The sequence below is a fragment of the Kluyveromyces lactis genome (genome assembly GCF_000002515.2).
Source record: "Kluyveromyces lactis strain NRRL Y-1140 chromosome C complete sequence".
NCBI lineage: Eukaryota > Fungi > Ascomycota > Saccharomycetes > Saccharomycetales > Saccharomycetaceae > Kluyveromyces > Kluyveromyces lactis.
Window position 1 is genome coordinate 759,281 of NC_006039.1, and position 25,020 is coordinate 784,300.

At 38.0% G+C, this 25,020-nt stretch overlaps 11 protein-coding genes and 1 non-coding gene across 12 annotated transcripts; 3 read left to right on the forward strand and 9 right to left on the reverse strand.

Annotated features, from left to right (window-relative positions):
• Positions 1 to 7: 7 nt before the first annotated feature.
• Positions 8 to 1,603, reverse strand: ATG15 (triglyceride lipase ATG15; the record flags this gene model as incomplete). The annotated part of the gene is made up of 1 exon (XM_452587.1): positions 8 to 1,603. One exon carries the CDS (start codon positions 1,601 to 1,603, stop codon positions 8 to 10), a length of 1,596 nt encoding a protein of 531 aa, XP_452587.1.
• A 373-nt stretch (positions 1,604 to 1,976) lies between these two features.
• BUD17 (putative pyridoxal kinase BUD17) lies at positions 1,977 to 2,891 on the reverse strand (the record flags this gene model as incomplete). The annotated part of the gene is made up of 1 exon (XM_452588.1): positions 1,977 to 2,891. One exon carries the CDS (start codon positions 2,889 to 2,891, stop codon positions 1,977 to 1,979), a length of 915 nt encoding a protein of 304 aa, XP_452588.1.
• A 453-nt stretch (positions 2,892 to 3,344) lies between these two features.
• SED4 (GTPase-activating protein SED4) lies at positions 3,345 to 6,221 on the forward strand (the record flags this gene model as incomplete). The annotated part of the gene is made up of 1 exon (XM_452589.1): positions 3,345 to 6,221. One exon carries the CDS (start codon positions 3,345 to 3,347, stop codon positions 6,219 to 6,221), a length of 2,877 nt encoding a protein of 958 aa, XP_452589.1.
• A 345-nt stretch (positions 6,222 to 6,566) lies between these two features.
• Positions 6,567 to 7,850, reverse strand: RAD18 (E3 ubiquitin-protein ligase RAD18; the record flags this gene model as incomplete). The annotated part of the gene is made up of 1 exon (XM_452591.1): positions 6,567 to 7,850. One exon carries the CDS (start codon positions 7,848 to 7,850, stop codon positions 6,567 to 6,569), a length of 1,284 nt encoding a protein of 427 aa, XP_452591.1.
• A 511-nt stretch (positions 7,851 to 8,361) lies between these two features.
• On the reverse strand, positions 8,362 to 10,023 carry HCM1 (Hcm1p; the record flags this gene model as incomplete). The annotated part of the gene is made up of 1 exon (XM_452592.1): positions 8,362 to 10,023. One exon carries the CDS (start codon positions 10,021 to 10,023, stop codon positions 8,362 to 8,364), a length of 1,662 nt encoding a protein of 553 aa, XP_452592.1.
• Positions 10,024 to 11,022: 999 nt separating this feature from the next.
• On the reverse strand, positions 11,023 to 11,496 carry BUD31 (U2 snRNP complex subunit BUD31; the record flags this gene model as incomplete). The annotated part of the gene is made up of 1 exon (XM_452593.1): positions 11,023 to 11,496. The coding sequence occupies one exon, from the start codon at positions 11,494 to 11,496 to the stop codon at positions 11,023 to 11,025; it is 474 nt and encodes a 157-aa protein (XP_452593.1).
• Positions 11,497 to 11,843: 347 nt separating this feature from the next.
• Positions 11,844 to 11,937, reverse strand: KLLA0_C08822r. Its single transcript is given in 2 exon segments — positions 11,844 to 11,889; positions 11,900 to 11,937. It is a non-coding gene; the product is annotated as a tRNA-Ser (tRNA).
• Positions 11,938 to 12,438: 501 nt separating this feature from the next.
• Positions 12,439 to 14,373, reverse strand: TVS1 (Tvs1p; the record flags this gene model as incomplete). The annotated part of the gene is made up of 1 exon (XM_452594.1): positions 12,439 to 14,373. One exon carries the CDS (start codon positions 14,371 to 14,373, stop codon positions 12,439 to 12,441), a length of 1,935 nt encoding a protein of 644 aa, XP_452594.1.
• Positions 14,374 to 17,006: 2,633 nt separating this feature from the next.
• On the forward strand, positions 17,007 to 22,334 carry KLLA0_C08888g (1,3-beta-glucan synthase; the record flags this gene model as incomplete). The annotated part of the gene is made up of 1 exon (XM_452595.1): positions 17,007 to 22,334. The coding sequence occupies one exon, from the start codon at positions 17,007 to 17,009 to the stop codon at positions 22,332 to 22,334; it is 5,328 nt and encodes a 1,775-aa protein (XP_452595.1).
• Positions 22,335 to 22,445: 111 nt separating this feature from the next.
• TAH1 (Tah1p) lies at positions 22,446 to 22,793 on the reverse strand (the record flags this gene model as incomplete). Its single annotated transcript, XM_452596.1, has 1 exon — positions 22,446 to 22,793. The coding sequence occupies one exon, from the start codon at positions 22,791 to 22,793 to the stop codon at positions 22,446 to 22,448; it is 348 nt and encodes a 115-aa protein (XP_452596.1).
• Positions 22,794 to 23,143: 350 nt separating this feature from the next.
• YIH1 (Yih1p) lies at positions 23,144 to 23,959 on the forward strand (the record flags this gene model as incomplete). Its single annotated transcript, XM_452597.1, has 1 exon — positions 23,144 to 23,959. One exon carries the CDS (start codon positions 23,144 to 23,146, stop codon positions 23,957 to 23,959), a length of 816 nt encoding a protein of 271 aa, XP_452597.1.
• A 116-nt stretch (positions 23,960 to 24,075) lies between these two features.
• On the reverse strand, positions 24,076 to 24,603 carry MPP6 (Mpp6p; the record flags this gene model as incomplete). Its single annotated transcript, XM_452598.1, has 1 exon — positions 24,076 to 24,603. One exon carries the CDS (start codon positions 24,601 to 24,603, stop codon positions 24,076 to 24,078), a length of 528 nt encoding a protein of 175 aa, XP_452598.1.
• Positions 24,604 to 25,020: the final 417 nt, after the last annotated feature.

A 25,020-nucleotide genomic window follows, 5' to 3' on the forward strand; every position in this document is an offset into this window, starting at 1 on the left:
TAGATAACTAAATACCATATTCTGTACATATTCCTATCCAGTTCCGACCAATGCAACTCGTGGTAGTTTTTTCTGGAGGGGAAGGTCCTACTGTCAAAGTAGACGTTTCTGCAGACGTGGAGCTGGCTGTTGAAGAAGAGGATTTATGTTTTTTTGGAACATCTCTACCTTTAACGTAATTCCAGTTAAAACAGTCATGACATGCGTCCGGTGTTTTGCATTTAGCTACAGTATCGTAATCCGTCAATATACCATCTATAACTGTGTGTATTCTGTGATTAAGCATGTTTACATGCCAACCTTTGTCGGTTACAACGTCGTAAACACAAACTTTTCCTGAATGGCAACTAGTTTCCATAGCATATCCAGCTATTGAACATGACGAACTTGCTCCGTTACAAGTTCCCATGAAAATTGGATCTGCTGTGTGCCCAATGTGCCAAACTCCCTCTTGATAGGCAGGTAATCCAGGAGGCATAGGTAAATGTAAGCGTTTTGTTGCTAGCAACTCACCAGGAGCCTCGAAAGCAACCGCTGGTGCACCAAATGTTCGTCCCAACAAACTCGCTAATGCGCCCCCCAGGGAATGACCTGTGATCCAGATTGCCGAATTCGGATGAGCTGTCACAACGCTACGATAAATATCTAGCACGGCTTGATAATATCGATCTTTCCTTACAAGCTCCTGTTCCAAACATTTTTCATCACATGTATACGATTTCACATAACAGTCACAAGCTGTTTTCCATAGGTAGCTAACTCTGGCGCAACAGCAGGAAAACAAAACATTGTCATTCAATTTGTCATTATCTGTAGTTTCGTCCTCTCCAGAGCCCGGAAGACCTTGAGCACTAGTTCCTTTCAAAGCGATTACAATTACACTAGAATCATCGTTGGAGAAGATATGTCCCCTTACTCCATCCGAATCCCACCCTATGCCAACTGACAAATCAGGGTTAAGATCGTTATTCCAATCTGATAGGTTTCGCCAGTCCCCCTCATAAGGAAGCCGAACGTATGCATTGGACGACATAAGGGCAAGCGATATAACGGTTTCCTTATCTGTGACGTTAGGCGCTAAAACACTTTCATCCACCCAGTCCAAATGAACTTTCCTTGCCATCTCAGGGTTTTCATGGGCATAATCTAGGAAAGACTCCACATAATCGGGATCTCGGTTTACCATTCGTTTCATTTTGATGCTGCCTTGTTTTAGTGTAAATTGATGCGTCCATGGATTGGACTTTATTGACGCACTCCAAAGTTGTTTATCGTACAAATCTTCATTGTCTCCTGATGCAACTGCTACGTTTTGTTCAAATTCTGATTTGGCCATGTTGACAAACTCAGGTGTCACCTGGAGTGACCCGTAACTCTGTGTTTTTTCATCCAACGGTCTGAAGTGTATTTCTTTGATAGTAAAGGTATGTGTTTTATCTTTTGTAGAGTCGCCCCCTGAATCATGATTTATTCGGCTTCCCTGATATTTTGTTTGTATTGTTTCCTTGTTGATATAAATAAGGTATATCAGCAGCAATAGCACCGTTATTACTGATGCGTTCCTAGCTGAATACCGTTTGGAGATCTTGATACCTGGTTTCATCCTCGGGATTATCCGTTGTATCTTTCGATTTTGATTTGATCTGACACTTGTAGATAGAACACTATTGCAGTTGTAACATTTTCTTTAAACAATTTTTCCATGATTAAAGCAGAAAGTCAATCATGCTGAAAAGACAAAAAGGGCATGCAAATTAGCCATGCAGCTGACCGTTTTGAGACTGCGAATGTAGAAAAGTAGCACCTACTGTATGAATGCCATTTGAACTAAAGGTAACCATCTGTTGTTGATGCTTAACTTAAATATTTTTTTAAGCTTCGGTAAGTAATATCTTTTTTCAGATTAATGAATACAAAGAGATAATTGGATACTAAATGGATTATATGTAACTCAATGTTAGAAACGAAGAGACTAACTATAACTTGTGAGCTACAAAATTTGGCACTGGGTACGATCTAAAGAGATCCTTACATTGAATAATCTTCAAATCGTTTATCTTGAATGGAGTATCGTCTGACTGTGCCGGTTTGGAAGTCAGATCATAAGTTCGTCTGAGCACACCGTCCACCAGAGATAAAGCACTGTTCAATGCCAATGGAAGTTCTACGGTCTCAGACGATAGAAGCAAGTCCATGATAATTGCGCTGAATAAATCTCCACTACCTGAGAAATGCGCATTGATCTTTGGTATATTGAAATACCAATATTCCGTAAAATCTGTACAAGCCGAAACAAAACTGTCATCATCCGCAGACGATGGCCAATTGACACTGGTGACAACCAAGTACCGCACTTTGGGATACAGAACATGGAATTTATTCAAGGCGTTCTTAAGCGAATTCAAATCTGCAATAACCGTGCCGGTCAAAACCTCCAATTCAAATTGGTTTGGCGTTGCCAGATACACGGACCCATCTTTCAATATCTGCTTATATATATCTACCGTATCTTCGGGCACATACAACTTGCCATTATCCCCGAGCACAGGGTCCAAAATCCATTTTAAGCTGGGATCATCGTTACAGAGCTTTACCAAAAGTGCTCCAATCTTCTTAAGCCCCTGTGTATCCGGCAGATAACCCGTTAGTACTGCATCATAATGGATCTTTAATCCTGATAGCAGCCCATCTTGAATGATTCGTTCCAAATCCTCACTACGGGACTTGAACCCAGAAAGAAACCCGTAGGCTGGATGATTACTAAACTGAACCGTATTCAAAGCATCGACATCCCATCCTTTGCATTGTAACGGGAAAGTAGCAGCCTTATTCCCAACATATCCATGAACCACATGTGACTGAATTGAAAGAACTTTCTTCCCAGAAACCATGATTTGATACCTTCAAATGTATATACTAAACTTCCAATTCTAGATAATTGCACCTCCTAAAGTCCATATGATCTAACAACAGTAACTCACCCAGCATGACAGATATACTGGACAATATTTTTCTTCATTTCTTCTTTCCTGCACCTCTCTCTTCCTCTCTCTTTCAGTTTCTCTTATCTGGTGAGATTCATGTTGGCCCAAGATGACGGATTTACAGATTTTCTGGGCCGCCACAAATAATTCCAGGCGGAGCGAAACTCAGTTTTCTATTTCTTGCAAAGGTTACGTTAAAACTAGAATAATCCAATGTAAGTCAATTGAAGAACTTTTGATTAACATTTGCAGATTTGGATGGTGATATTCTTTGATTTAACAGCTAAATATAGGGCTAAGGCTAGTAAATAATTTGTTCTTTTGTGTTAAATTTCTGGAACTTGTGAAGCTGTGCGCAGTATGGGAAAAGAAGTTGATAGCACAATTTATAACATTGGGTATCCTGTTTATGGGGCCAAGTTTCTGGACAATTCCACACTTTTAGTTGCTGGGGGTGGTGGAGAAGGTAATAATGGTATTCCAAATAAGATTTCTGCTTTGAAAGTCGACTTCCAGAAGAAGAAAATTGTGAAACGATTCAGAGAGCTAAGTTTGGACGATAACGATGATTCTCCAACGACTTTGGATTATGCCAATAACGTTATTTTGATAGGTTGTAATGAAGGATCAGAGAAGATCAAATCTGGAAAGGGTAACAACCATTTAAGGAAATACGTGTTCCATAATGAACATTTGAAGTTTGTTGCTAGCATTGATTTGGATGGATCAAGTAAGCCAGAAGAGTATACCAAATTGACATATTTATCTCCAGATGCATCTGTAGCGGCCATTGCCTCCTCAAAGGTTCCTACTGTGATTTGTATTGTGAACCCAACAAACTTACGAGAGACTTACGAGGTAGAAACAGGTAACGACGTCAAAGATCTGCATTTTTCTCCAGATGGGAAAGTCTTGAGTTATATTACTGCGTCTACTTTGGAAGTTATGTCTGTCGTTACTGGGAATTTCATCGTTCGTAAGACCGACTTTGATTCTAATTGGAAAATGTCAAAGATCAGATTTATCGACCAGGACAATGTCATAATCGCTGCCACTTTGGCAAAGGGAACGGGCGTTGTCTTGATAAAAGTTTCCTTGAAAAGCGGTGTTGCAAAAATCGTGAAGTCAAAGATTATTACGAGCAAGTTTAAGGGTGTTACTTCTCTTGATGTCGACCCTTCAGGGAATCTTGTTGCTTTGGCAGGTAACGAAAATTCAGTGGTCATCGTTACGCTCAGAAATTTCCGTATAGTCAAATTTTTTAAACAAGTGCATAACTTTGCCATTACCAGACTTGTATTCTCTCCAGATTCCAAATTACTTGCATCCGTATCTGCTGCAAACACCGTTCACATTTTGAAGGTTGCTCCAAACTTAGCTACGTCACGTTCTTTGATGGAGTCTTTCTTGACATTCCTCACAAACTCGGTTTTGGTTGTAATCATTGCAGCAGCAGCCTATTATGTCCACGAGCACAACTTGCACCTCAAGGCATTGGATTTCATGCAAGAGAAGTATAAGAAGTATACGGAGAAAAATGATTCTTCCGATTATTTTGTTTTACACGAATATCCACAACAAACTACACTGATCGGCGTTATTAATACTGATTCATCGACCTCTGGCCACTCAGAATCAACCACTATTTCTTTCCATTCTGAAAATACTGTAGGTCCAATGGATACTAGCGCTGACGACTTTATTTCATATACAACTGATACTTCTCTTATGGACAGTGGATATACTGTAACTGCTGAAATTTTGGACGATAACATCGTAACGAAAAGTGAACAATATCTTTCCTTGGAATCAACTGAAAAAGTTTCGTTCACTTCTATTATTGATGAGCCTAGCTCAGGAATCATTTATGAAAAAATTAATGACGATTCATTGGATCATACGGATGACATAACCACCCATGAAACCGAACCGGAAACAATAGCAGAAGGTCCTTCTGAAATGAAGGACGAAGAAGAATCTAACATCGCAGATGAGCCCTCACTTGAGAAGTCAAATATAGAGGAACCGGTGACGGTCGTAGTTAAACAAGCTAAGACAAGAACCGATTTGGATTTGACTCCTGAAAACATCGACAAAGGTTCCTCTGAATTTTCAATCGAGATTGAAGATATTGTGCCAGAGGAAATCATTATACATGAAAGAACCGACAAAGAAGAAACTGAAGTTGCAATTGAAAAAACCGAACCATCGATTGACATTCTACCGGAGGAAGCCACTCAACAGGAACAAACCGACCATGAGGAGAATAACATTGGAATAGAAAATAACGTTGAAGTAGCATTAGATATTACAGCTGAGGAAGTTGTTTCACAGGACAAAACTGCGGATGAAGGGCCTGATTTAGAAATCGAAAATGAAGCAGAAATAGCGGCAGACATTATAGCGGAGAAGGTCACTGAGAATAGAACTGACGATGAAGAGAATGATTTTGGAATCGAAAATGAAGCTGAACTGTCAACAGAGCAATCTTCGGAAGAATTAGACACAGAAGCCACTTCTGAAACACTATTGGTTATCACAACCTCTGAAGAGTCTAATGCTATTGAACAAGATGATGAAAAGCAGACAGAAACATCTTCAGAACTACTAATGGTGAGTGATACAACAGAAGCTACATCTTCTGTCGAAGCATCCATCTCATTTAGCGAATTCTCTGATGATGATATTGACAACGTTTCCTCTTTATCCGAATTGATAGAAGAGACATCGAATACAGAAACCGTAGAAACTACATCACTGCTCGTTGAAGATGAGTCCGAGCCATCACTGTACACCAAAGACAATGTAAGCGACACTGCAACAGCAACGGAAATATTGGCATCAAGTGTTGCAGAGGAACTTGAATCTGTTGAGTCAGAAATTGCAAGTGAAGATCATATCTACGTCGCTCATGAAGTCCAATCAGAAGATCATTATCCAGGTACCTCATTACAAGCGGAAGAAGATACCGCTACGCATATCGATCAAATAAAGTCTAACCTTGACGTAGAACTTGTCACATCTACAGTCGTTGTGACAGAAATTGAACTGTCTGTAGCCACTGATAAAACAGAACTCGAAGAATCAGACATTTCATCTGCCGAAAAGGATACAGAAGCTAAATCGAGCTTCTCATCCAGCACTACTATTTCTTCCTCCATTACCAAAACAGCGGATCAGGAAAGCGAATTCATAGTTACTGTTTCCGAAGAATTAACAACATCGGGAAGTTCATAATCGGCGATGGATGATTCAATTGCAGCTGCAGACTTAAACGAGCTTAAGGCTGTCGGTAATATTGAATCAATAGAAGCTTTTGAGTCACCTGTAATCTCTTCGGACATATTGGACACTGAATTAAACCCTACCAACGCTGAAATCGAAGAAAATATTATGGGTGCCCAAAGTGATAGCAATGTCGAGGAAACAAGAGTACAATCAGCCCCATCGCAATCTGGAGGTCGCAATTTAGAGGGAAGAGAAGATATCCTTAATGAATCTCCTGACATCATTCAAGATGAATTATAGATACTATATACTGATATACGATAAATAATGAAAAGTTGAGAATATTAGATTCTATTAATTATTCTCTGACGTTTGATCAATCTTTAGTATAGGTTCCGAACTTACTTCTGAGTTCGCATCACTCTTCTGGGAGAGCTCTTCCTTCTTCATCTTTGCAAGTTTATCGGAACGTTGTGCTTCCAATTTTAATGCTTTAAACGTTGACGTGTGATGTCTCATCCAACCTTTTCTATCAAATCTATCGCTTTTAAAAAGTTTGATCATGGCACTTATAGCATTAGTACGTTTATTACCCCTGAGAAGGTTAGTTATGCTATTGCTATCAGAAGAATGGTCTGTATTGTGCTTAGCTTCCCAACTGGATAGACGACGTTTAAGTTCATTTTCGTCAACAGGATCAATTGAATCTAAAAAATTACTATTCCATAACATTTCGTAATGCTTGTATCGCGCTACCATTTGCTGTTTGGTGCCATTTGATGGTAGAGCCAAAGAAGCAAGCTTCTGTTTCAATTGTGTCATAGATAAAGACTGAAAATCCAATCTTGGTAATCTATTTTCCTTTTGCTGCAGCAGCCCAGAATTTAAGTACCTCTCGTTATGGTACGTGATATCCTTCTTTTCTTTTACCTCTAGCAAATGTGAAGACGGCAGGCTAGTCTTCTCTTCTAGTGGTTGATGCGAAGATTCCATCGAAGGGGAGGGTGTACGTTCATCCAAAATCTCAAAAGAATCCGATCTCTCCAAACTACTACCTTTGTTCAAACACTCATCAATATGCGAACCTTCTAATTCTGAAAGCGGCAGGTGCTTGGAGCATATAGGACATTGTGCCTTCTTCTCTTGCCGCTGTGGATGATCCGTTTTCTTTTTCATTAACAACGTTGTTATACCATCATGTTTTCTCTTTTTAGTACTTACTGAAGATAAAGATGGGCTATCTGGAGTACCCCTCTTTGTACCTACAGATGTATCTGCCTCGTCAGATATTATTATTTCATTATCTTTTTCCTCTTCCTGAGATGATATTGTCAAGTGTTTCTGCAAAGAACCTCGCAGTTTCACGTAACTTGAACAAATCTCTTGTACTAGAAACTCTTTTTGTAGCATAGACTCAGTGAGGTCACTGAGACATAATGGGCATTTGCTCTCTTTCTGAAGGTACTTTCTTATGCAAATGGAACAGAAACTATGACCGCATGGCGTCAAGACCGATGCCTTTAAAAAATCTTTGCAGATATGACATCGAAGAAGTGAATCGAGGTCAGTAAGTTGCGGAACACTCGTGTGAAGAAAATCACGAGGATTCGATATAGTTTCAGGTACACTTAGCTTCATGACAGTTCTGGTTGATTCCTCTGCACTCCAGCATTTAATGTTTGATACTTTTCAGAAGGTAACTCGGATTATCTGCTTTTAGCTTCTTTTTATCGTATTTTAGTAATTTACAAAGTATGGCATAATATTGAAGCACTATTCAGAGCTAATTAAACAACGATGAAACGAAGTCAGATCAAATAACAAAGCCATATGGTCTATCAGGATAATATCCTTTGATTGTAAATATCGGTTAGAAGGAAATGTAAGAATTAAATATGATTGATATAATGATACATACATTAGCAATAACTATTGCAAATAAAAATACTTTAAAAAGGACACCAATGAATAAAAGAAAGGCGCGTACACTACAATAATTGAACGCAGGAATGAAATAAATTGAAAGAAATAAAGGAGACAAATAACTCAGCCATATAAAGAAACCCAAGCGTCAGGCAGATTGTGAAGAAAAACAAAAAATATGGTCATCGAGATAACGACAGACTCTATATGAAAAAGAAAGCAAACATTAGTTCATCCCATCAAAAGGAGGGTCCAAATCGTTTTTTGTTACCTCTTCTCGATAGCTATCTACTTCATCATTGCTGTTACAATGAGCAATCGCCCTTTTCCACACTGAACAAACATCAACACCAAAAAGAATGTTTGATGAATATTTGGAGTGATCAATTAATCCTGATTGACTGGATTCCTTGGGAGAAGTTTGATCTCTGAGACTCAACTTTCGGGGAGAATCAATACATTTCTTTTCTGTGTCATACTGTATCATACAATCATCTATAGATTGATTGATTACGTTTCTGAAAAACACTGGTGATGACGCATAATAATCTTCAAATAGACGAGACGGGCTTTGCCAAGTTCTGGTAGACGCCGGTGGGTTCAGACCATCTTTATTGAAATCTTTAGGTGTTGAAAAAATATTGAATTTCAGAGGAGTGACAGAGCTTTCCCTAATAGGTGTCTTTGAATTTTGCTGGTTAACTGATGGCAGCTGCAGCTTGTTCATCGGAGATACGGGTTCAAATGATGTGTTGAAAGAACACGAATATTTTTTGAATTTAGGAGAAGAGACGGCAGCAACCATTAAATCATCATATTCATGGTTATGTGCACTGACAGAGCGATGGTTAAATTTCAACGGGCCCACCAGATGACTAGAGTCTTGTCTTTTGACCATATTTTCATCTTCGTAATACAGGAAGTCTTTATCCGTAGCCGGAAACTGATGGCTTCCATGACCAGCAGCTTCGGCGTGATCACCTAATCGTGGCGATGAAGGTATATTGGTTATTGAAGTTGATTCTTCGTCACCGTCACTGCTTTGATCCAAGGAAGTATCACCCGCGTCACCAATATCACTCGATTTGTCATCCATGGTAGAAATTGAAAATGACTTATTTTTCCTTTTCGACTTATTGTACGAGGCAATTGATGATCCATTAAAACTGGACGTGGTACTGCCAGCTTCATAACCATCATCCAAATTCACACTCTTGAATCTTTGTAGCTTTACCTTAAAATCATCAATGGAAAAACTTTCATCATTTTTGAAGAACTTGGATTCATACCCAGGTTTAATTTCCCAGAAATGTCCCTTCCCGTCCAAAGATTTACCACCTTTAACAAACGCTTCGTTCAAAGACAAGTTGTGCCTAATAGAATTCTGCCAACCAGCATCTTCTCGCTTATAATAGGGGAAATGAGAGGATATCCAATAATATATTTGGGAAAGTGTTAGCTTACCGGTATCTGATTGCAATATCGAAAGAACAATCATCATTGCATAAGAATAAGGCGGTTTCTTATTTGGATCTTGCAAGACAACAACGCGCGAATCATCAGATAAATGTTCCAAAAACTCTTCTACCGTATTGACTCCACTAGAGCGACCTTGATCACTTTTCATTCTCTTGGCGCGCTGCGGTTTAATTGGTGAAGACAACTCTGGTGACAATGGGTTGATTTTCCTCATTTTGTAGTTAGGCGTCCTCGATTCTGATATACTAGACCGATGAGTGAATGAATGTGGAGGGGTCAATGCACCCTGGTCCAATTCATACTGCTCTGCATCTTTCTCATTCCACACCGCTGCTGCTTCCGAATGCAGCTTTTTCCTGTTTAATGCTACATCCTTCAAAGGTTGCCTTTGAGTCTCCGTTCTACTCATATTTCCAGAACTGTTTATAACAAAGTCGCGTAAATGAAATTAATTTTATCTTTTCTTCTTTGACGCTTCTTATTAGTCTGATTAATTTCGTTGACTTCAGGATTGAAACTCTTTCTATTGTCGGCCGCTCCTTCTGTTATAATTCTATCATAAACTAGAGTCGGTCTCTAGTAAATAATGTTACTCACGTTATTTCCTTGGTCTTGCTGTGCTTCAATCGTTGTGCATATAAATAAAGCAGACAGACACGCGCACACTAAAAGCTGAACCTCTTTTACTTTCACGTTCGCGTGAAATATAATGAAATATTATGAAATATTATATCACGGGGATGTCTTTAAGCCAAAGAAAAAAAAAAAGGTCCAAATTGTATCAATTTTTTATAGCCTTTCCCTCTATTGCAACAATAATCTCAGGCACGAACTCTACCCGCAACCCAACTAGATTTATAAAACTCCAGTGTGAATATCTGCTCAAATTCGACCTCCTTTTTATTCTGTCCAAGGACTCCCTGTTCTTATGAATGGTTTAAAGTTCAATTTTCAGGGAGATACTTTTTTTTTCGTTGCAGTCGCCAAAAAAACTTCCCAAAAAAGAAGACGCGAAAAAATTTGGGCCAATAATCCCCAAAAAGTAACGTGATGGACGCGACGCGAGAAGTGAAATGCAAAAAAAAGATACATCGACCTCAGGTGAGATGAGATGTGATGAGATCAGAATAGTAAGCAGTTAGCGATAAGTGGCCGAAATAACGTAGAAAGGGCTAGTTTCCACAGGTGTGACAGACGTTTCGCGTAAGAGAAGTTCGGGATTGCAGTTTTCTATTATAAACTTTTTTTCGTTCGGTACTTTTCAAAAGCAGGAATAGGACAGCCATTGTTGTATATTCAAGTGTGCGTACATGCAGGAATTTTGGCCAATACCGAGACGGAACGGAAAGTAAAGTTGAAGTATGGTCTTTATCGACTTTTGCCTTTTTTAACTTTGTTGTTTTGGACTTCAATCACTGCTAGCACATCCGGAACAACCACAGTGAATACATTGTTTGAAGGTTACCGGTTCTTTTTTCTTGGCCGCGTTGGCTTCGAGGGTAGCTCTTGGTACTCTACATATGCAAGTTTTGCCGTTTGTTGTTTCATTTGACTGTATGCATTGTAAACAGCATAGTTTTTCGTACCCCTTCTTCTTCCATTTGGCTATCAATTGTTTATCGGCGTATTTTTCACGTAGTAGCCACTCGTAAAGCTCTCTAGATATGGCTTTGCGCTTGTAGAACAAATTGTAGACGTATCTGCTTCGTTCGTGGTGGATTTGGAACACTTGCCACGTAGATTCTGTGTTCTTTGTAGAGAGTTTCGAACCCTTTTCGCTTTCCGCTTCCTTCAATTGGATAGCAAATTCGTTTAGAGTGGGAGAAATTTTGTCGAACCCTTCGGGGGCCTTTTTGGTCGCATGAGTTCTGATTCTAGGCATGCTTGGATATTACTTGCGGATGATAGCCGGTCAACCGTGTAATTCACGATAGTTACCAAGCTTATCTCTGCAATATGTCTTTTCAAACTTCTATGGCTAGTTAAATTTTCACAATTGTTCTGTTAAAAGGTAAAGAGTGTTTAGAACGTGACGAGAATGGGCTGCAGAAATGAACTGCATAAAAGCTATCAGCAAGCATGGGTATATTAGTATCCACGAGACGTGTAGAGCCCGAACAGTACACCACTGATGGTTTCGGAATCGATTTAAACGTTGCCAATCCGCTAAGTAAAGCGTTTCACTTTTGTTTTTTCTTTTTTTTCGAACATGTTTTATAAAAAAAATAACGACACCAGCAGGATTTGAACCAGCGCGGGCAGAGCCCAAGAGATCCCTCAAATTAGTTCGAGTCTCTCGCCTTAACCACTCGGCCATAGTGCCGTAAAACAACATTTTCTGTTACTAGGTATATTGATATCTTCGGGGAGTTAGTTCAGATTTGTACACTCTATTCATGCGCTGTTGCGGATTACTGTGTTACTGAGAGTGGAAGTATGAAGGTCACCATTCCAAAGAAGTACATAAAACAAAAAATATAAAAACTATCACCGTTTTTAATATTAAGGCGGTTTCCATATGTTAAATTAATTATTAAGTAAGTGCGCAATATATCTATATAATTAGATGTGCAACATGTCATAAATCATAGCGGCTTTTGTTATTAAATTCAGAGGTAATAAACACTTTATCATCATCATCTGAGAATTTGCATTTTAATTTCCGTATAGGGTTCGACGTATTGGTCGGTCTAAAATGTAATTATTTTTATTTTAAGTTTGCTGCTGGGTATAAGTAAAACCCAGTTAAAAAATTGCGTATAAAACTTTAGCAATTGTCATCCTTGAAAACATGAATTGGGTAGAGTTATTGAGTATTCTAAATTTACCTGTTGTTCATGCGATTCTTCAACCAATCTTTCCACATGAAAATGGCCATTTCCCAAGCCATAAAAATAGTGACAAATCCAACACTTAAGTTGAACGTGAACATTGGGGTAAATCCTCTGTATTCCATCGCTTCAACGATTTGATCTGTAGATTCCATAAATACCAAACCACCACAAATGAGACAGAACGATGTGATCAATTCAGTAAATGGTCTTGATGGATTCAGATTTTGGTTTGGAACTAACATCAATAAGATAAAAGTAAAAATTCTGAAGAATGAACCATAAGACAATAAGTAACCCCATTGGACATGAATGTTGGTAGATGTAGCAGAGGCTTGTTCGTGTTGAGACATTAAGATACCCGTCCAAAAGATTGTAAATGCTGGGAAAGGATTTGGAGAATAACCTGGGAAACCAGAATGGATAACATTTGGCTGAATGTTAGTATGTTTTAATACGTGGTTGAATCTCCAGTCACTTAGTTTTATTTCTGCCAAAAGACCACAAAAGCCACAACCAATAAACATGAATGCAATAGAAACATGTTGCAAGTCTTTAGCTGCCCATTCTCCACCTGGATTTGACAAATGCTCCAAAAATACGTTTGTACAGCCGTAAAATGCAATCAAGAAAGATTCAAAAAATTCCATTGTGATGCCGCCTTGGGGCGCAATTTTGAACCATAATGAATTGGAATCTATTTGGTTCTTGAAAATAATAATCTTGTTCCATGCCCAACCATTGTTGACACCAAAACCACAGTAACGAGCTAAAGACAAAATACCCAAGGACACAAAGACACCACCTTTAATCCAATGTGCTAACAAATTGAAAACTCTATTTCCTTCACCCAACAAGTTACCTACTGCGAGACCAGTTGGGATATAAACAAAAAAGAATAATAACATTGGGTAATTTGTACAATGGAATAAGAAGGAGAAAACTCTGGAAAAGTTTCTTGCCACTGATTGTAGAGCAGAGGATTTGAACAATTTGGCCAAGTAAGTATCTCTTTTGATCGATGATTTACTTTGATGTCTCAACTGGAACCCTTCAGATTCCAATAGCCTTTGTTCCAAATCCAGGTTCTTACTTAAGTCTTCCTCTCCCATATCGAAGGAGTTTGAGTCATCACGATACTTGCCATTTCTTAGATCATCATGATGTTTACCATGAGGGTCGAATAAGGTAGTAGTTGGTGATCCAACAGAATCTCTTGGGTCGTAAGACATTCTTTTATCTTGACGGTGTTGTTCTTCATCATCGTCTGAATGTGTGTCGTTATAGTTTTGCAACGGAGTTAAGCTTCCTTCCGCAGTATAGTCGTCGAGTTCGAAACGCAAGTCACGGCTGTAATCGTGGCCTGAGATCCATTTACTCGTTCTTACAACAACAGCACTTACAAAATGAACTATGGTCATCACAAATAAGATGTATGACATCGGACGGTATGCATTCTTTGGGTACCAAGTCTCTGGAAAAGACGAACTGAAAATAGAAAGACTTATCAAAGATGTAAGTAAAACCATATCGTAGATGGAAAGCAGGGGCAAATACCATCCCGAGTCAATATTGTTCAAAGCAATGCAAATTGGGTAAATAAAGACTGCTGCAATGGTCAGTGTAATAACATGAGTCCAAAAAGCGCCTCTGTTTCCCTTATCGGTAGTGAAAAATGTGGTGGAATTGTAACTTTCCCAGTATAGTTTCTCGGCAGGAGTCAACTCTGTTTCCAAAATCGGAAGACCATGCATGTGCATAACCTCATGTGCTACTGGAGTTACTGTAGAGAGATCTGTAGTTGTAGTGATACTAGGATGAACATGGGATTCGACTTCTCCCATGTTCATATTCATATCACGTCTGTCAACCGCCGAAGCGCTTGACACAGTAGCAAAAAAGACTAATAACCAATTTGAGATCTTCATTGTCAGTGTGAGGTATTATGGTTTCCACAAGTCTAGGTATGCTTTTCTTGATGGATCCAGAAAGTGACTATCGGTTATTATACCGGTGATGAGCTTTAAGGGAGAAACGAATATGACTGTTTCTTTTACCCTTTGTTTCTTTTCTTAAAAAATAAGGGCTCTTTATTGCTGATCTTCCACAGTTAAGAGTTTTCAACCTTTTCAAGCTGTTTTTCGATGCTCTTTGAGATATAAACTATAGTGAAGGAAAGAGAGACGGTCAATCGGTGCTTCAGAACAGTTGAAAGTTGTTCTTAAAACCTGGATACAGTTATCACTTTACTTATCTTCAGCAAAGCCCTATCCTGCAGAAAAACTGTATTATGTTTCTTTCTGATTTATCAATTTCCCTTTAAATACAGAGATACCCTTAAAAATTTTCCCCTTCTCAATTAATAAGCCTTAATGTAAGATTTTCGAGTAAAAAAGGGAAGATTTGGATGTAGGTCAAATGAACTGAAAAGGAATTGAAAATGGTTCGATTTGAATATAATCGAAATTCAATAATTAACAATGTAAAAACGAGAATCACACAATAGCACGGATTAAAGTTCTAATGGCTACTTATGTCCGTATCTGGATTATTCAGTGCAGTACAATACTTTCTGAAAGATTATCAACTCGTTTCTCTTGAAATTTTGAGCTCTTTTCAACAGTGCGATTAGAATTGCTCTAGGTATTAAGGAAAAGAGAACGGAGTTAAAGAGAAGAAGGAAAAATAACGTATTAGCAGGCGGAGCAAACAACCAGACGAATAAGTAATATCAACTTTCTTGCTCTATATTTATTTTCCGGAAGGTATCTTGTTGCAGTCTATTCCACGACGAAAAGGCTGAAAAGAACGATTAAGGAAAATGCAAAAGAACGGGATAGGTTTCAGTTACTGATGAACTAGAGAAATATTAGTTATAGTAAATGACAGGTCGAAGATAGAACGCTAGGAAACGTATAGCGCTTTGCAATGATTTCGAAGGCCTGTTTAAAGTGTTGAATTTCTATGAATGGTTATTACATAAAAGAGGGAAGGTATATATGTGAGAGTATTAAGGCACAGGAACCGTTCGGAGAAGAATATCCTGAATCGATCAGATACTCTTCTCTTTATCCCTTTCTCTTTATATATACACACACCTCTTCTGCCCTGCTTACAATTTCATTCTGTCAACTCATCTCATCGCACCAGTTGTATCGGCTGGAATGGAATTACGGTTAATTTCTCTCGAAATATCGCTCATTCGAAATTAGTCAAAAGCTGTCAAACGAACTAAGAGCCTAGGAAGTAAAAAAAATAAAAAAAAAAGTCACACAACATACCCGGGAGCATCGATCCTCAAAGAGAAACGTAAGTGAGAATGCTCTCGTATGTATATGATTACCGTTGTTACCACTGACAGTAGTGACAGTTCTTACGATACTTTTGCTACTCACGTACCTTTTAGTGGTGGATTCCCATAGTGATTTGTCGTTCCTCTTTTTGCCTTCTTTGATTTTGCTAAGCAAAATCCATTTAGTTTTTACGATTCTTTTCTGTCACCTGCACTGGCGTCCAATGCCTGGATAACTTTCCCGCAGCTCAGCTGAGCTTCAACTTCAATTTCCACTTATTAATACAGTAGCAAACAAGAAAACTGCGCACCGATATCTGTGTGATCGGTAGCTTGCCAGAAGACACAATACGATGAACGTCGCTGTGATCAGTTCATCGGCTTCTCAGAGGCCCAGCAAGAAGAACAAATGATAAACAAACAAATTAGGGTACAACCGTACACAATGATGTTAAAGGTCTTCCATTTCCGTATCACAGACTGGAATGCTCAGAAATGACGTAGTCTGTTCCATTGTGCGCTTTTCCCATTTTTTTATTTCGTTTTCTTTCTAGACAGTTCTTCGGATCGTGTGATTTTTCTATGAGGCATACAGAATGGTAGGGAGGAAAAGCGTGATCAGCCAACAAGGATGAACGACGGAGATGCACAACGGGGGGCGGTTCTGGACTCTGGAGTTTACTCCTATTCCCGATGCGCTCTTTTACCATTTTTGGTTCATACTATGGCAAAAAGAATTGCGGGAATATGACTTTAAAGATGCCAGAAGCTCGGGTGTATACACCAGTGCACTTTTTTAGTATGAAGCTACCCTGACCTGAGCTCAGGGTAATGACATGATTTTAATGCAAGGCGAAACTCCGCGGAAGAAGCAGCGAAGGTGGGTTGAGGGTGCATACGTGGGGGTGCGGGTTTCTTAAAGGGAATGAAATAAAGTATGGGAGAAAAAGCAGCAGGACCTGCGTTACCCGAATCTGTTGGAGTAATTTTACACCGCGTGGTGATCTTTTGTTTCCTTGTCACTGGAAATCACAACCAGAGCCACAAACAAAAGAAAAAATAGCCGCCGAAACCTCAACGGCGGCTATTTTTTTTAAGTTATTCCTTCCAAATGACAGGGAATGGTTATTTATTCCTCCCTGTTTACATTATCATCCTATAAAAACTAGAGATTGGTCCAAATAAAAACCTGTACTTCTTTTACTCCACTGTTCGTGCGTTACCAAAGGAAACGGTAAACCACAGTCCTCTTTGTGATTTGATATTAAGATGGATTTCGCACAGGATTATGTCAATTACGAAGGATTTTGGGGTAAACAGGACACCGGTAGTAAAAATGAGGCTCCAAATTCCTCTCGGAAGCCGATAAAGAAATCAAAGGTGGCTGTCGATTATTTGGCGGAATTGTCAATAATATTCGATGATTTGGTTCATGCCTTCAATTTCCAAAAAGATAATGGACGAAACATGCAAGATTACTTTATAGTAATGTGGGAATCAAGGAATGCTCGGACTTGCACGAACGATGAACAAAAATTGTCATCAGAATCATTAATTTCGATATATGAGGAATACATTTGGGGTACTCATTCAAATTTTACCAAATGGTATAGGTTTGTGTATGGATTGGATGCTATGCCAGCTTGGTTCACAAGTTCGGGACCGGAACTGCTTATTACTCGCGAAATTATGACTCAAATTGCTCTTTGGTTATTGATTTGGGGTGAATCAAATAACCTTAGAGTTATGCCAGAATTGTTGTGTTTCATCTTTGACATGATGATGACCGAGTATAAATTTTATAGTAGGGCGAAGGAAGAAGTACTACCAAAAACAACGGACAATGAATCCATATCTCCTCCTTGTTTTCTCCAACACGTTGTTAATCCCTTATATGAATTTTGTCAATTTCAAATAACTTGGAATAAAAGTAACGACCATTCCCATATTATAGGATACGACGATATTAATCAATGTTTCTGGTCATTAAAAACCATTAACCAGTTTAAATTGAAAGATGGTACCAACTATGCCGATCTACCGCGGGATATGAAATATTCTAAGTTCACACAGATTGAATGGTCAAAATCCTTACGGAAAACCTATATTGAATCACGTACTTGGTACCATTTGATCACGAATTTCCATAGAATTTGGACCATTCACGTTGCCACTTTTTGGTATTTTTCTGTTATAAACCTAAAACCGTTGTTCACAAAACATTATATACAAACTTTGGACAATGACCCTGAGTTATTCGTTTTATTCTCAGTTATGTCGTTGGCAGGTACATTCTCGTGCTTGATTACCATATCTGCGATTATTGGTGAAATGTTTTTTGTCCCACGCGATTCAAATCTCCGAAAACCCACAAAATCAAGATTATTTATACTAATTTTCATGCTTCTTTTAAACATAATACCGCCATCAGGTATTTTGTCGCTTTTTCATATATCGAGGAAAAGACTTATTAATGAGAATATTTTGACTATAATTTCATTTATTTCATTGACAGTGTCCATTGTAACAACAATTTTTCTATCTATTGTACCATTATCCAAAATCGACACCATATTCTGTTACATTACACGAGCATATTCACCTAAAACAAGAGGTATTAATAGTCCTGATTTCGGTACTGGTAGCCGAATAGGCGGATGCAACAGTACTGACTGGAATTTGAACAGTAATGTAGGTTCTTGTGATAGTATCAACCCTTTCACTGAAAACTGGAGTCAATTTGACTCTTCAGATGCAAATTTATGTTCAGTCGGCTTATGGTTCGTGATTTGGACTTCAAAGCTTGTGGAAACATACTTCTTCCTTTGTACATCAATAAAAAACCCAGCAAGGGACCTTTTCCAATCAAATTTGAATTGCAGTGGAACAGATACCATACTTCAGTCTGCCCTTTGTAGGCATTGGACTAAATTTTTACTTCTGTTATTGGTCGCAACTAATTTTGTTTTATATTTACTTGACACTTATCTTTGGTATGTGATCTACAACTCAATATTCTCCCTAACCAGATCCATCTACATGGGAATGAGTCACTTAACTCCATGGAAAAACTGTTTCGTTAGCTTGACGAATAAGATAAAACTTAAAATATTGCCTTCTAATGAAGAATGGAACATTAGTATTATTTCAGAGTTGTGGAATGAAATAATATACTCCATGTACCGAGAAAATCTTATATGCAAAGAGCATGTCGAAAGATTGATTTTCCATCTAACAAATGATGATAACCTCTTAAAACCGTCACTTCTTTTGTCAACAGATGATCATTTCTTTAGGTCAAGGGTATTTAAGAAGTCAAAAGAAGTACGAAGAAGATTAACATTTTTTGCACAGTCTTTACATTGCCCTTTACCAGACGCAGAATCGATCGAAAATATGCCTACATTCTCCGTTTTAATCCCACATTACAAAGAGAAAATAATGTTAAGTTTAAAAGATATCATCAAAGCAGAAACTGACAATTCCAGTATCACATTATTGGAATATCTAAAATTGATTTATCCGACAGAATGGGATAGTTTCATAGAAGAAACGAATAAATTAATGGATTCGGTCGAGGCAGGCGTTTCTGATGAATCTAACACAGCAAGTGCTGATCGAGAAGAAGAAGAAAAGCAAACAGATGTCAGCGATAATGAGGAGGTTGCAAGGAATATTACGATGAATTTATGCAAAAGTAAGAACGAAGGAGTTAATCTATTCAAATTCACTGGCTTCAAGTTAGAAGTACCAGAGCAAACAATAAGGACAAGAATTTGGGCCTCTCTTAGAACCCAAACCTTATATAGAACGATTTCTGGATTTATGAAATATCTGGATGCTATAAAAAGCCTTCACATACTAGAAGATACAAAAGACACAAAGCATTCAGTGTTGAATAGGAACGTAAAACATCGTACTAAAGATCAGCATTGTGATTTTCAACAACTCAGGAGTAATTCGAAAAAGAACCCTGATTATAAAAGCTGTGCAAAATCTTTCAAGCAAAGGACTGACTCTGCTGACGACAAAAGTACATCTATTGCTTTGAAGAAATTCCACATGATTTGTTCTATGCAAAGAATGAGCGAATTCACTGATGACGAAAAAGCAGACAGGAACGTTTTATTGACAGCTTTCCCTTCTTTGAAAATCGCATATATAGTATCTGAATTAGACAAAGCAAGCGGGCGGAAAATTTATTATTCTTGCGTGATTGACGGTTATTGTGATATTGATGGTGATGGAGAATATATTCCAAAATATAAAATCGAACTCTCCGGTGATCCAATTTTAGGTAATGGGAAATCTGACAACCAGAACCATTCCATTATTTTCACTCGAGGGGAGTATATCCAGTTGATTGACGCAAACCAAGATAACTATTTTGAAGAGTGCTTGAAAATAAAGAACATTCTAAAAGAATTTGATGACACTTCTGCAAACTCAGATATTGAAAATGTAAAATATACTGCACCTGTTGCGATAGTTGGCACCAGAGAACATATATTCTCGGAAAACAATGGGGTTTTAGGCGATATAGCAGCCGGAAAAGAGAAAGTTTTTGGGACTTTTTTTGCTAGAACTTTAGGATATATCAACTCTAAATTACATTACGGACATCCCGACTTCATAAATGCCATATTTATTACCACGAGAGGAGGTGTGTCAAAAGCCCAACGAGGATTACACTTGAATGAGGATATTTATGTTGGTATGAATGTTTTGATGCGAGGTGGACGAATTAAACATGCAGAATATTACCAATGCGGTAAAGGACGTGACTTGAGCTTCAACTCGATATTAAATTTCACGACTAAGATTGGGTCCGGTATGGGAGAACAGTTATTATCCAGAGAGCATTTCTACATTGGTACATCGCTACCATTAGATAGATTCTTGTCCTTCTATTATGCACACCCAGGGTTTCATTTGAACAATGTGTTCATATACATTTCTTTGTGTTTATTTTTGATTATCATTTTGAATTTGGCTGTATTAGTCGATTCCAGCGTCTTATGTGTATACGACCCAGCTTTTAAACAAACAGATCCATGGGAACCAGATGGATGTCTACAATTAGTACCAGTATTGTATTGGTTGAGGAGATCAACCATCACCCTTTTATTCATATCCATGTTTTCGTTTGTTCCACTTTTTTTACAACAAATGAACGATAAAGGTGTTCTTTCAGCAACCAAAAGACTTTTGAAACAGCTCGCATCAGGCGCAATATTTTTCGAAATATTCTCTAATAGGATAGCTTCACAGGCATTAATGACTGACATAATTATCGGCGACGCCAAATACTTGTCAACAACCAGAGGATTATCATTCGAACGGATTCCCTTTGTTACTTTGTTTACTAGATTCGCATCTGAGTCAGCATATTTTGCAGTTATGGCGCTAGTAATTCTAGGTTATGCATCCATTGTAATGTGGGATGTCTCACTACTTTTTTTTTGGATTTATTTTATATCACTATTGCTCTCTCCATTTATCTTTAATCCCAGCCAGTACCATTGGATTGAATTCATTACTGATTACAGAAGGACTTTATCTTGGTTTTTGAAGTGGCAAAGAAGAGTTTCTTGGTTGAAGTACACCAGGGGACAGAACAGCATGACACAATGGGATGTAGAAGACAAGACAAACTGGTTTAATATAGCATTCATAAATGTTTGGTGCCATATTCTCCCTCAAGGAGTCTTGACCGTATTCACAGTGATACCTTTCGTTCTTGCTAACATCAACAACGCAGAAGATTCAAGAGTGAACGTCCTTTTGAGATTAATTATTGTGGTCTCCAGTACTGTTACTGTTAATGCTTTGACGTTAATGACAATATTCATTTTATCCAGTATTTATGGAATTGTTGTGTTACAGGGAAAACAGCAATGGTTCCCCAGGTTTTTGACAAGGTTAACTATTTTTATCAGTCTTCTATCCATGATTGTTGCATTTATTTTACTTTCATTTTTTCAAAGATGGGATGTAAAGACAATTATACTAGGATTGTTGTCATCATTAATGATACACAAGTTATTCTATCAGATAATTTGTGGTGTGATTATGCCCACAAAGTGGAATAATGACAGAAGGAATGAATCATGGTGGACTGGAAAATGGTTTAGACGAAATCATTCTTTCTTCAGTCCCTTAATAGAATTCATTCAAAAAGTGCTAGAATTAAGCATCTTTAATCTGGACTTCGTTCTCGTGCATATCATCTTACTCCTACAGGTACCAATTTTGATGATTCCAAATGTGGATACTTTGCATTCCTTAATGCTATTTTGGAGAAAGGCGGACATTGACGCCAGACCTATTATTTTTAAGAAGAAGGGTAAAAGCAAATTCAATGCGAACATATATGCGTTGGTGTTTATCATTATCTTAGCAATAATCACAGTTGTTTTTTCTTTGCCTCTGATCTTGAACCAACTTGTGGTTATCGATTCCGACAACTTGAGAGAAACAACCAGAATTCTCATACAACCAGAAATGAGTATAGCATTGCGTTCGGAGATAGGGCTCAAGGCATATCACAATATGATGAGAGCAATGTTCAATAAACCGAGAGTTTCTAACACTTAATACTACTCAAAGATATTCTACTGGTAATTTCATTTTGTAAGTCACATGATTAGTGTATATAGATGCATTTCTTCCATGAATACACACCCTGCATTGCTCAGCAACAGAATCTCAAAGATCTTGATATTTACTCGGTAGTTTATCTACTTCATGAATTTGCACCGAAATCAGGTCATCTTTGAGCTGCTCTGAACAGACATTTAACCTCCACTGAAGTTTTTTGCGAACTTTGTTATCGTTGTCGGTTTGTTCATTAACGTAAAACAACCCTCTTTGACACATTTGAGAGGCATCTGCGTAATTGTTCAGTTTTATCAACGCCATAGCACAGTTCGAATAGCCTACTGGATTTGTCGGATCATAAGTGATCGCTTTCTTGTAAAAATTCACAGCATCAGTGAAGTTATTCTGTTTGTATGCAGTGTTTCCTTTGATCTTGAACTCTTCAAAGCTTGGCATTGTTGGAATATAGTTATACAATAGGAAGTATCCTTTAAAAGTAGTTGACTACTAATCCTCTGACTGAAGCCAAACTACTTTTCTAATCCTATCTCCGAAATTTTGAACTAAGTTTGTCTCTTTCGAAGATTCTTTAATATTTTGTATCATGCACTTAAGCATCAGTTTTCAAATTTATGTAAGATGATCACAGTCATAAACATGACGATTTGTATTGAGATGAGCTGAGATGATTAACGCTTTGGAAAATATCGGTTGTATATGCAACTTTAGCATTTAAAATATTTTGCTCATTTGTTTGGGATTGACATTGGCTTGGAATACAATTCAACACTTCCAATATATCTATAATGGTACTCAATGATGATGTAAATGACGAAATCGATGCGATAAATGCTATCTACCCAGATCTTCTAACGGTGGTTAATAATGACAGAATAAAAATTAAAGTTCCTCAACACGAGGATTTCACATTACATCTATCGTTTCCCGAGCACTACCCTGAAACAGAACCGCCACATCTACTAGAAGTGAGTTTATCTGCTAAAATATCAGCACTATATGATGTCAAATATTTAAACCATCTTTTCACTGAAGTGTTGGAATCTGTATTTAACCCTGGACTTGTTTGTATATTCGATTTCTTGACGGAGCTCGATGGTGTGCTTTATACTGAGGAGGGGGAAGAGGCTTCTGGTTCAGATGAGGTTGATATATCTGATAAATTTGAGAATTTAAAGATTGATCCCTTCGAAGGATGGTACGTAAGTGATCCCATCACTGACAGAAAGAGCACGTTTATTGCGTTTGCTACTAAAGCCAATTCTGAAGAAGAGGCATTCGATAAGCTTGAGCTGTTAAGAACCGATAATAAAATTGCTCGTGCTAATCATTTAATGGTTGCATGGAGAATCAAGGGAGAGAACGGTGTCAGTTTCCAAGACTGCGATGACGATGGAGAAACAGCTGCAGGAGGACGAATGCTACATTTGATCACAGTGATGGATGCATGGAATGTAATTGTTGCCGTTGGAAGATGGTTCGGAGGAGTTCATATTGGTCCAGATAGATTCAAGCATATAAATTCAACAACTAGAGAAGTAATATTGAAGGGGCATTTCACAGAAGCTGCTACCTCTACTTCAAGTAAGAAGAGGTCAAAATAGTTCACATTTATAGAATGGAGTATTGTTACCGGAATTTGATCTACTCTATTTATTATATAAGTCGGCGAAAATAATATACAAATACTAGTGTCTCATTTAGCATCCTGCTATGAAGTTTAATTTCTATTCCTTTTTGACTTCTTCTTATTCCTCTCAGTATTACCATTACCATTGGATTTCTTCTGTTTCTTAGTCTGTGTTTCGGCTTCCCATAGCTTTTCTAAATCTGTCGTCGACACATCGTCCTCGTCCTTTTCTTCAAAACTTCTTTTCTTATCATTAGAACTCCCATCTGAACCGGGCGTAGCTCGTCCGAGTTTATTTCCGAATATTCTTCTTCCTGCATTTACACTAGTCCGTAGTGTGCTTGTGCTGAGATCGTTTGTATCGATCTTCGAATCCTCATCATTCAGTGACTTGATAGCAGAGAAACCTACGTTCTGTACCACTTTTGATTTATTAGCAAGTTTTGTCAAGAGTTTTACATTGTCACCTATCCTCCATTCTGACGAGTCCACCAATTTCTTTATTGTCTCCTCGGTCTGTTTAACTTTGTCTGCTTGTTCCGCATGCTTCATGAACTTCATGTTCATCACTCTATTGGATAACTTGCCTGTGACTTCATGCCGTTTCTGTCCACTCATTGTTACCTTTTCGTCTTAGTGCCCCTATTACCGCTTTCAAATAGGCTTCACTATATCATTGACACTGGAATACATTTTTAATGTATCATTAAAGTCCTAATACAGCTCATCTCATCAATCTTCTGCTGAATGGTTTGATCTTACATATTAGAATTTCATGAAAAGTTTGTTTACGATTGTCCGGAAAATGAAAGATAGCAAGAAGATAGAAATATCCATGGTTAAACCCCGTCGGACGTATTTCAGAATGCAAGGATCTGCACTATAAAAGGAACATTGTACAAAAATAAATGAAATAAAAAGGTCATTGGTAAAAGTATGAAAACAGCTATAATGAAGTACTCATACTAAGTTTCAAGTGCTGACATAAACGACAATCCACCCAAAAACCGACATGTTTCTGTTCTCTCTTTCTTT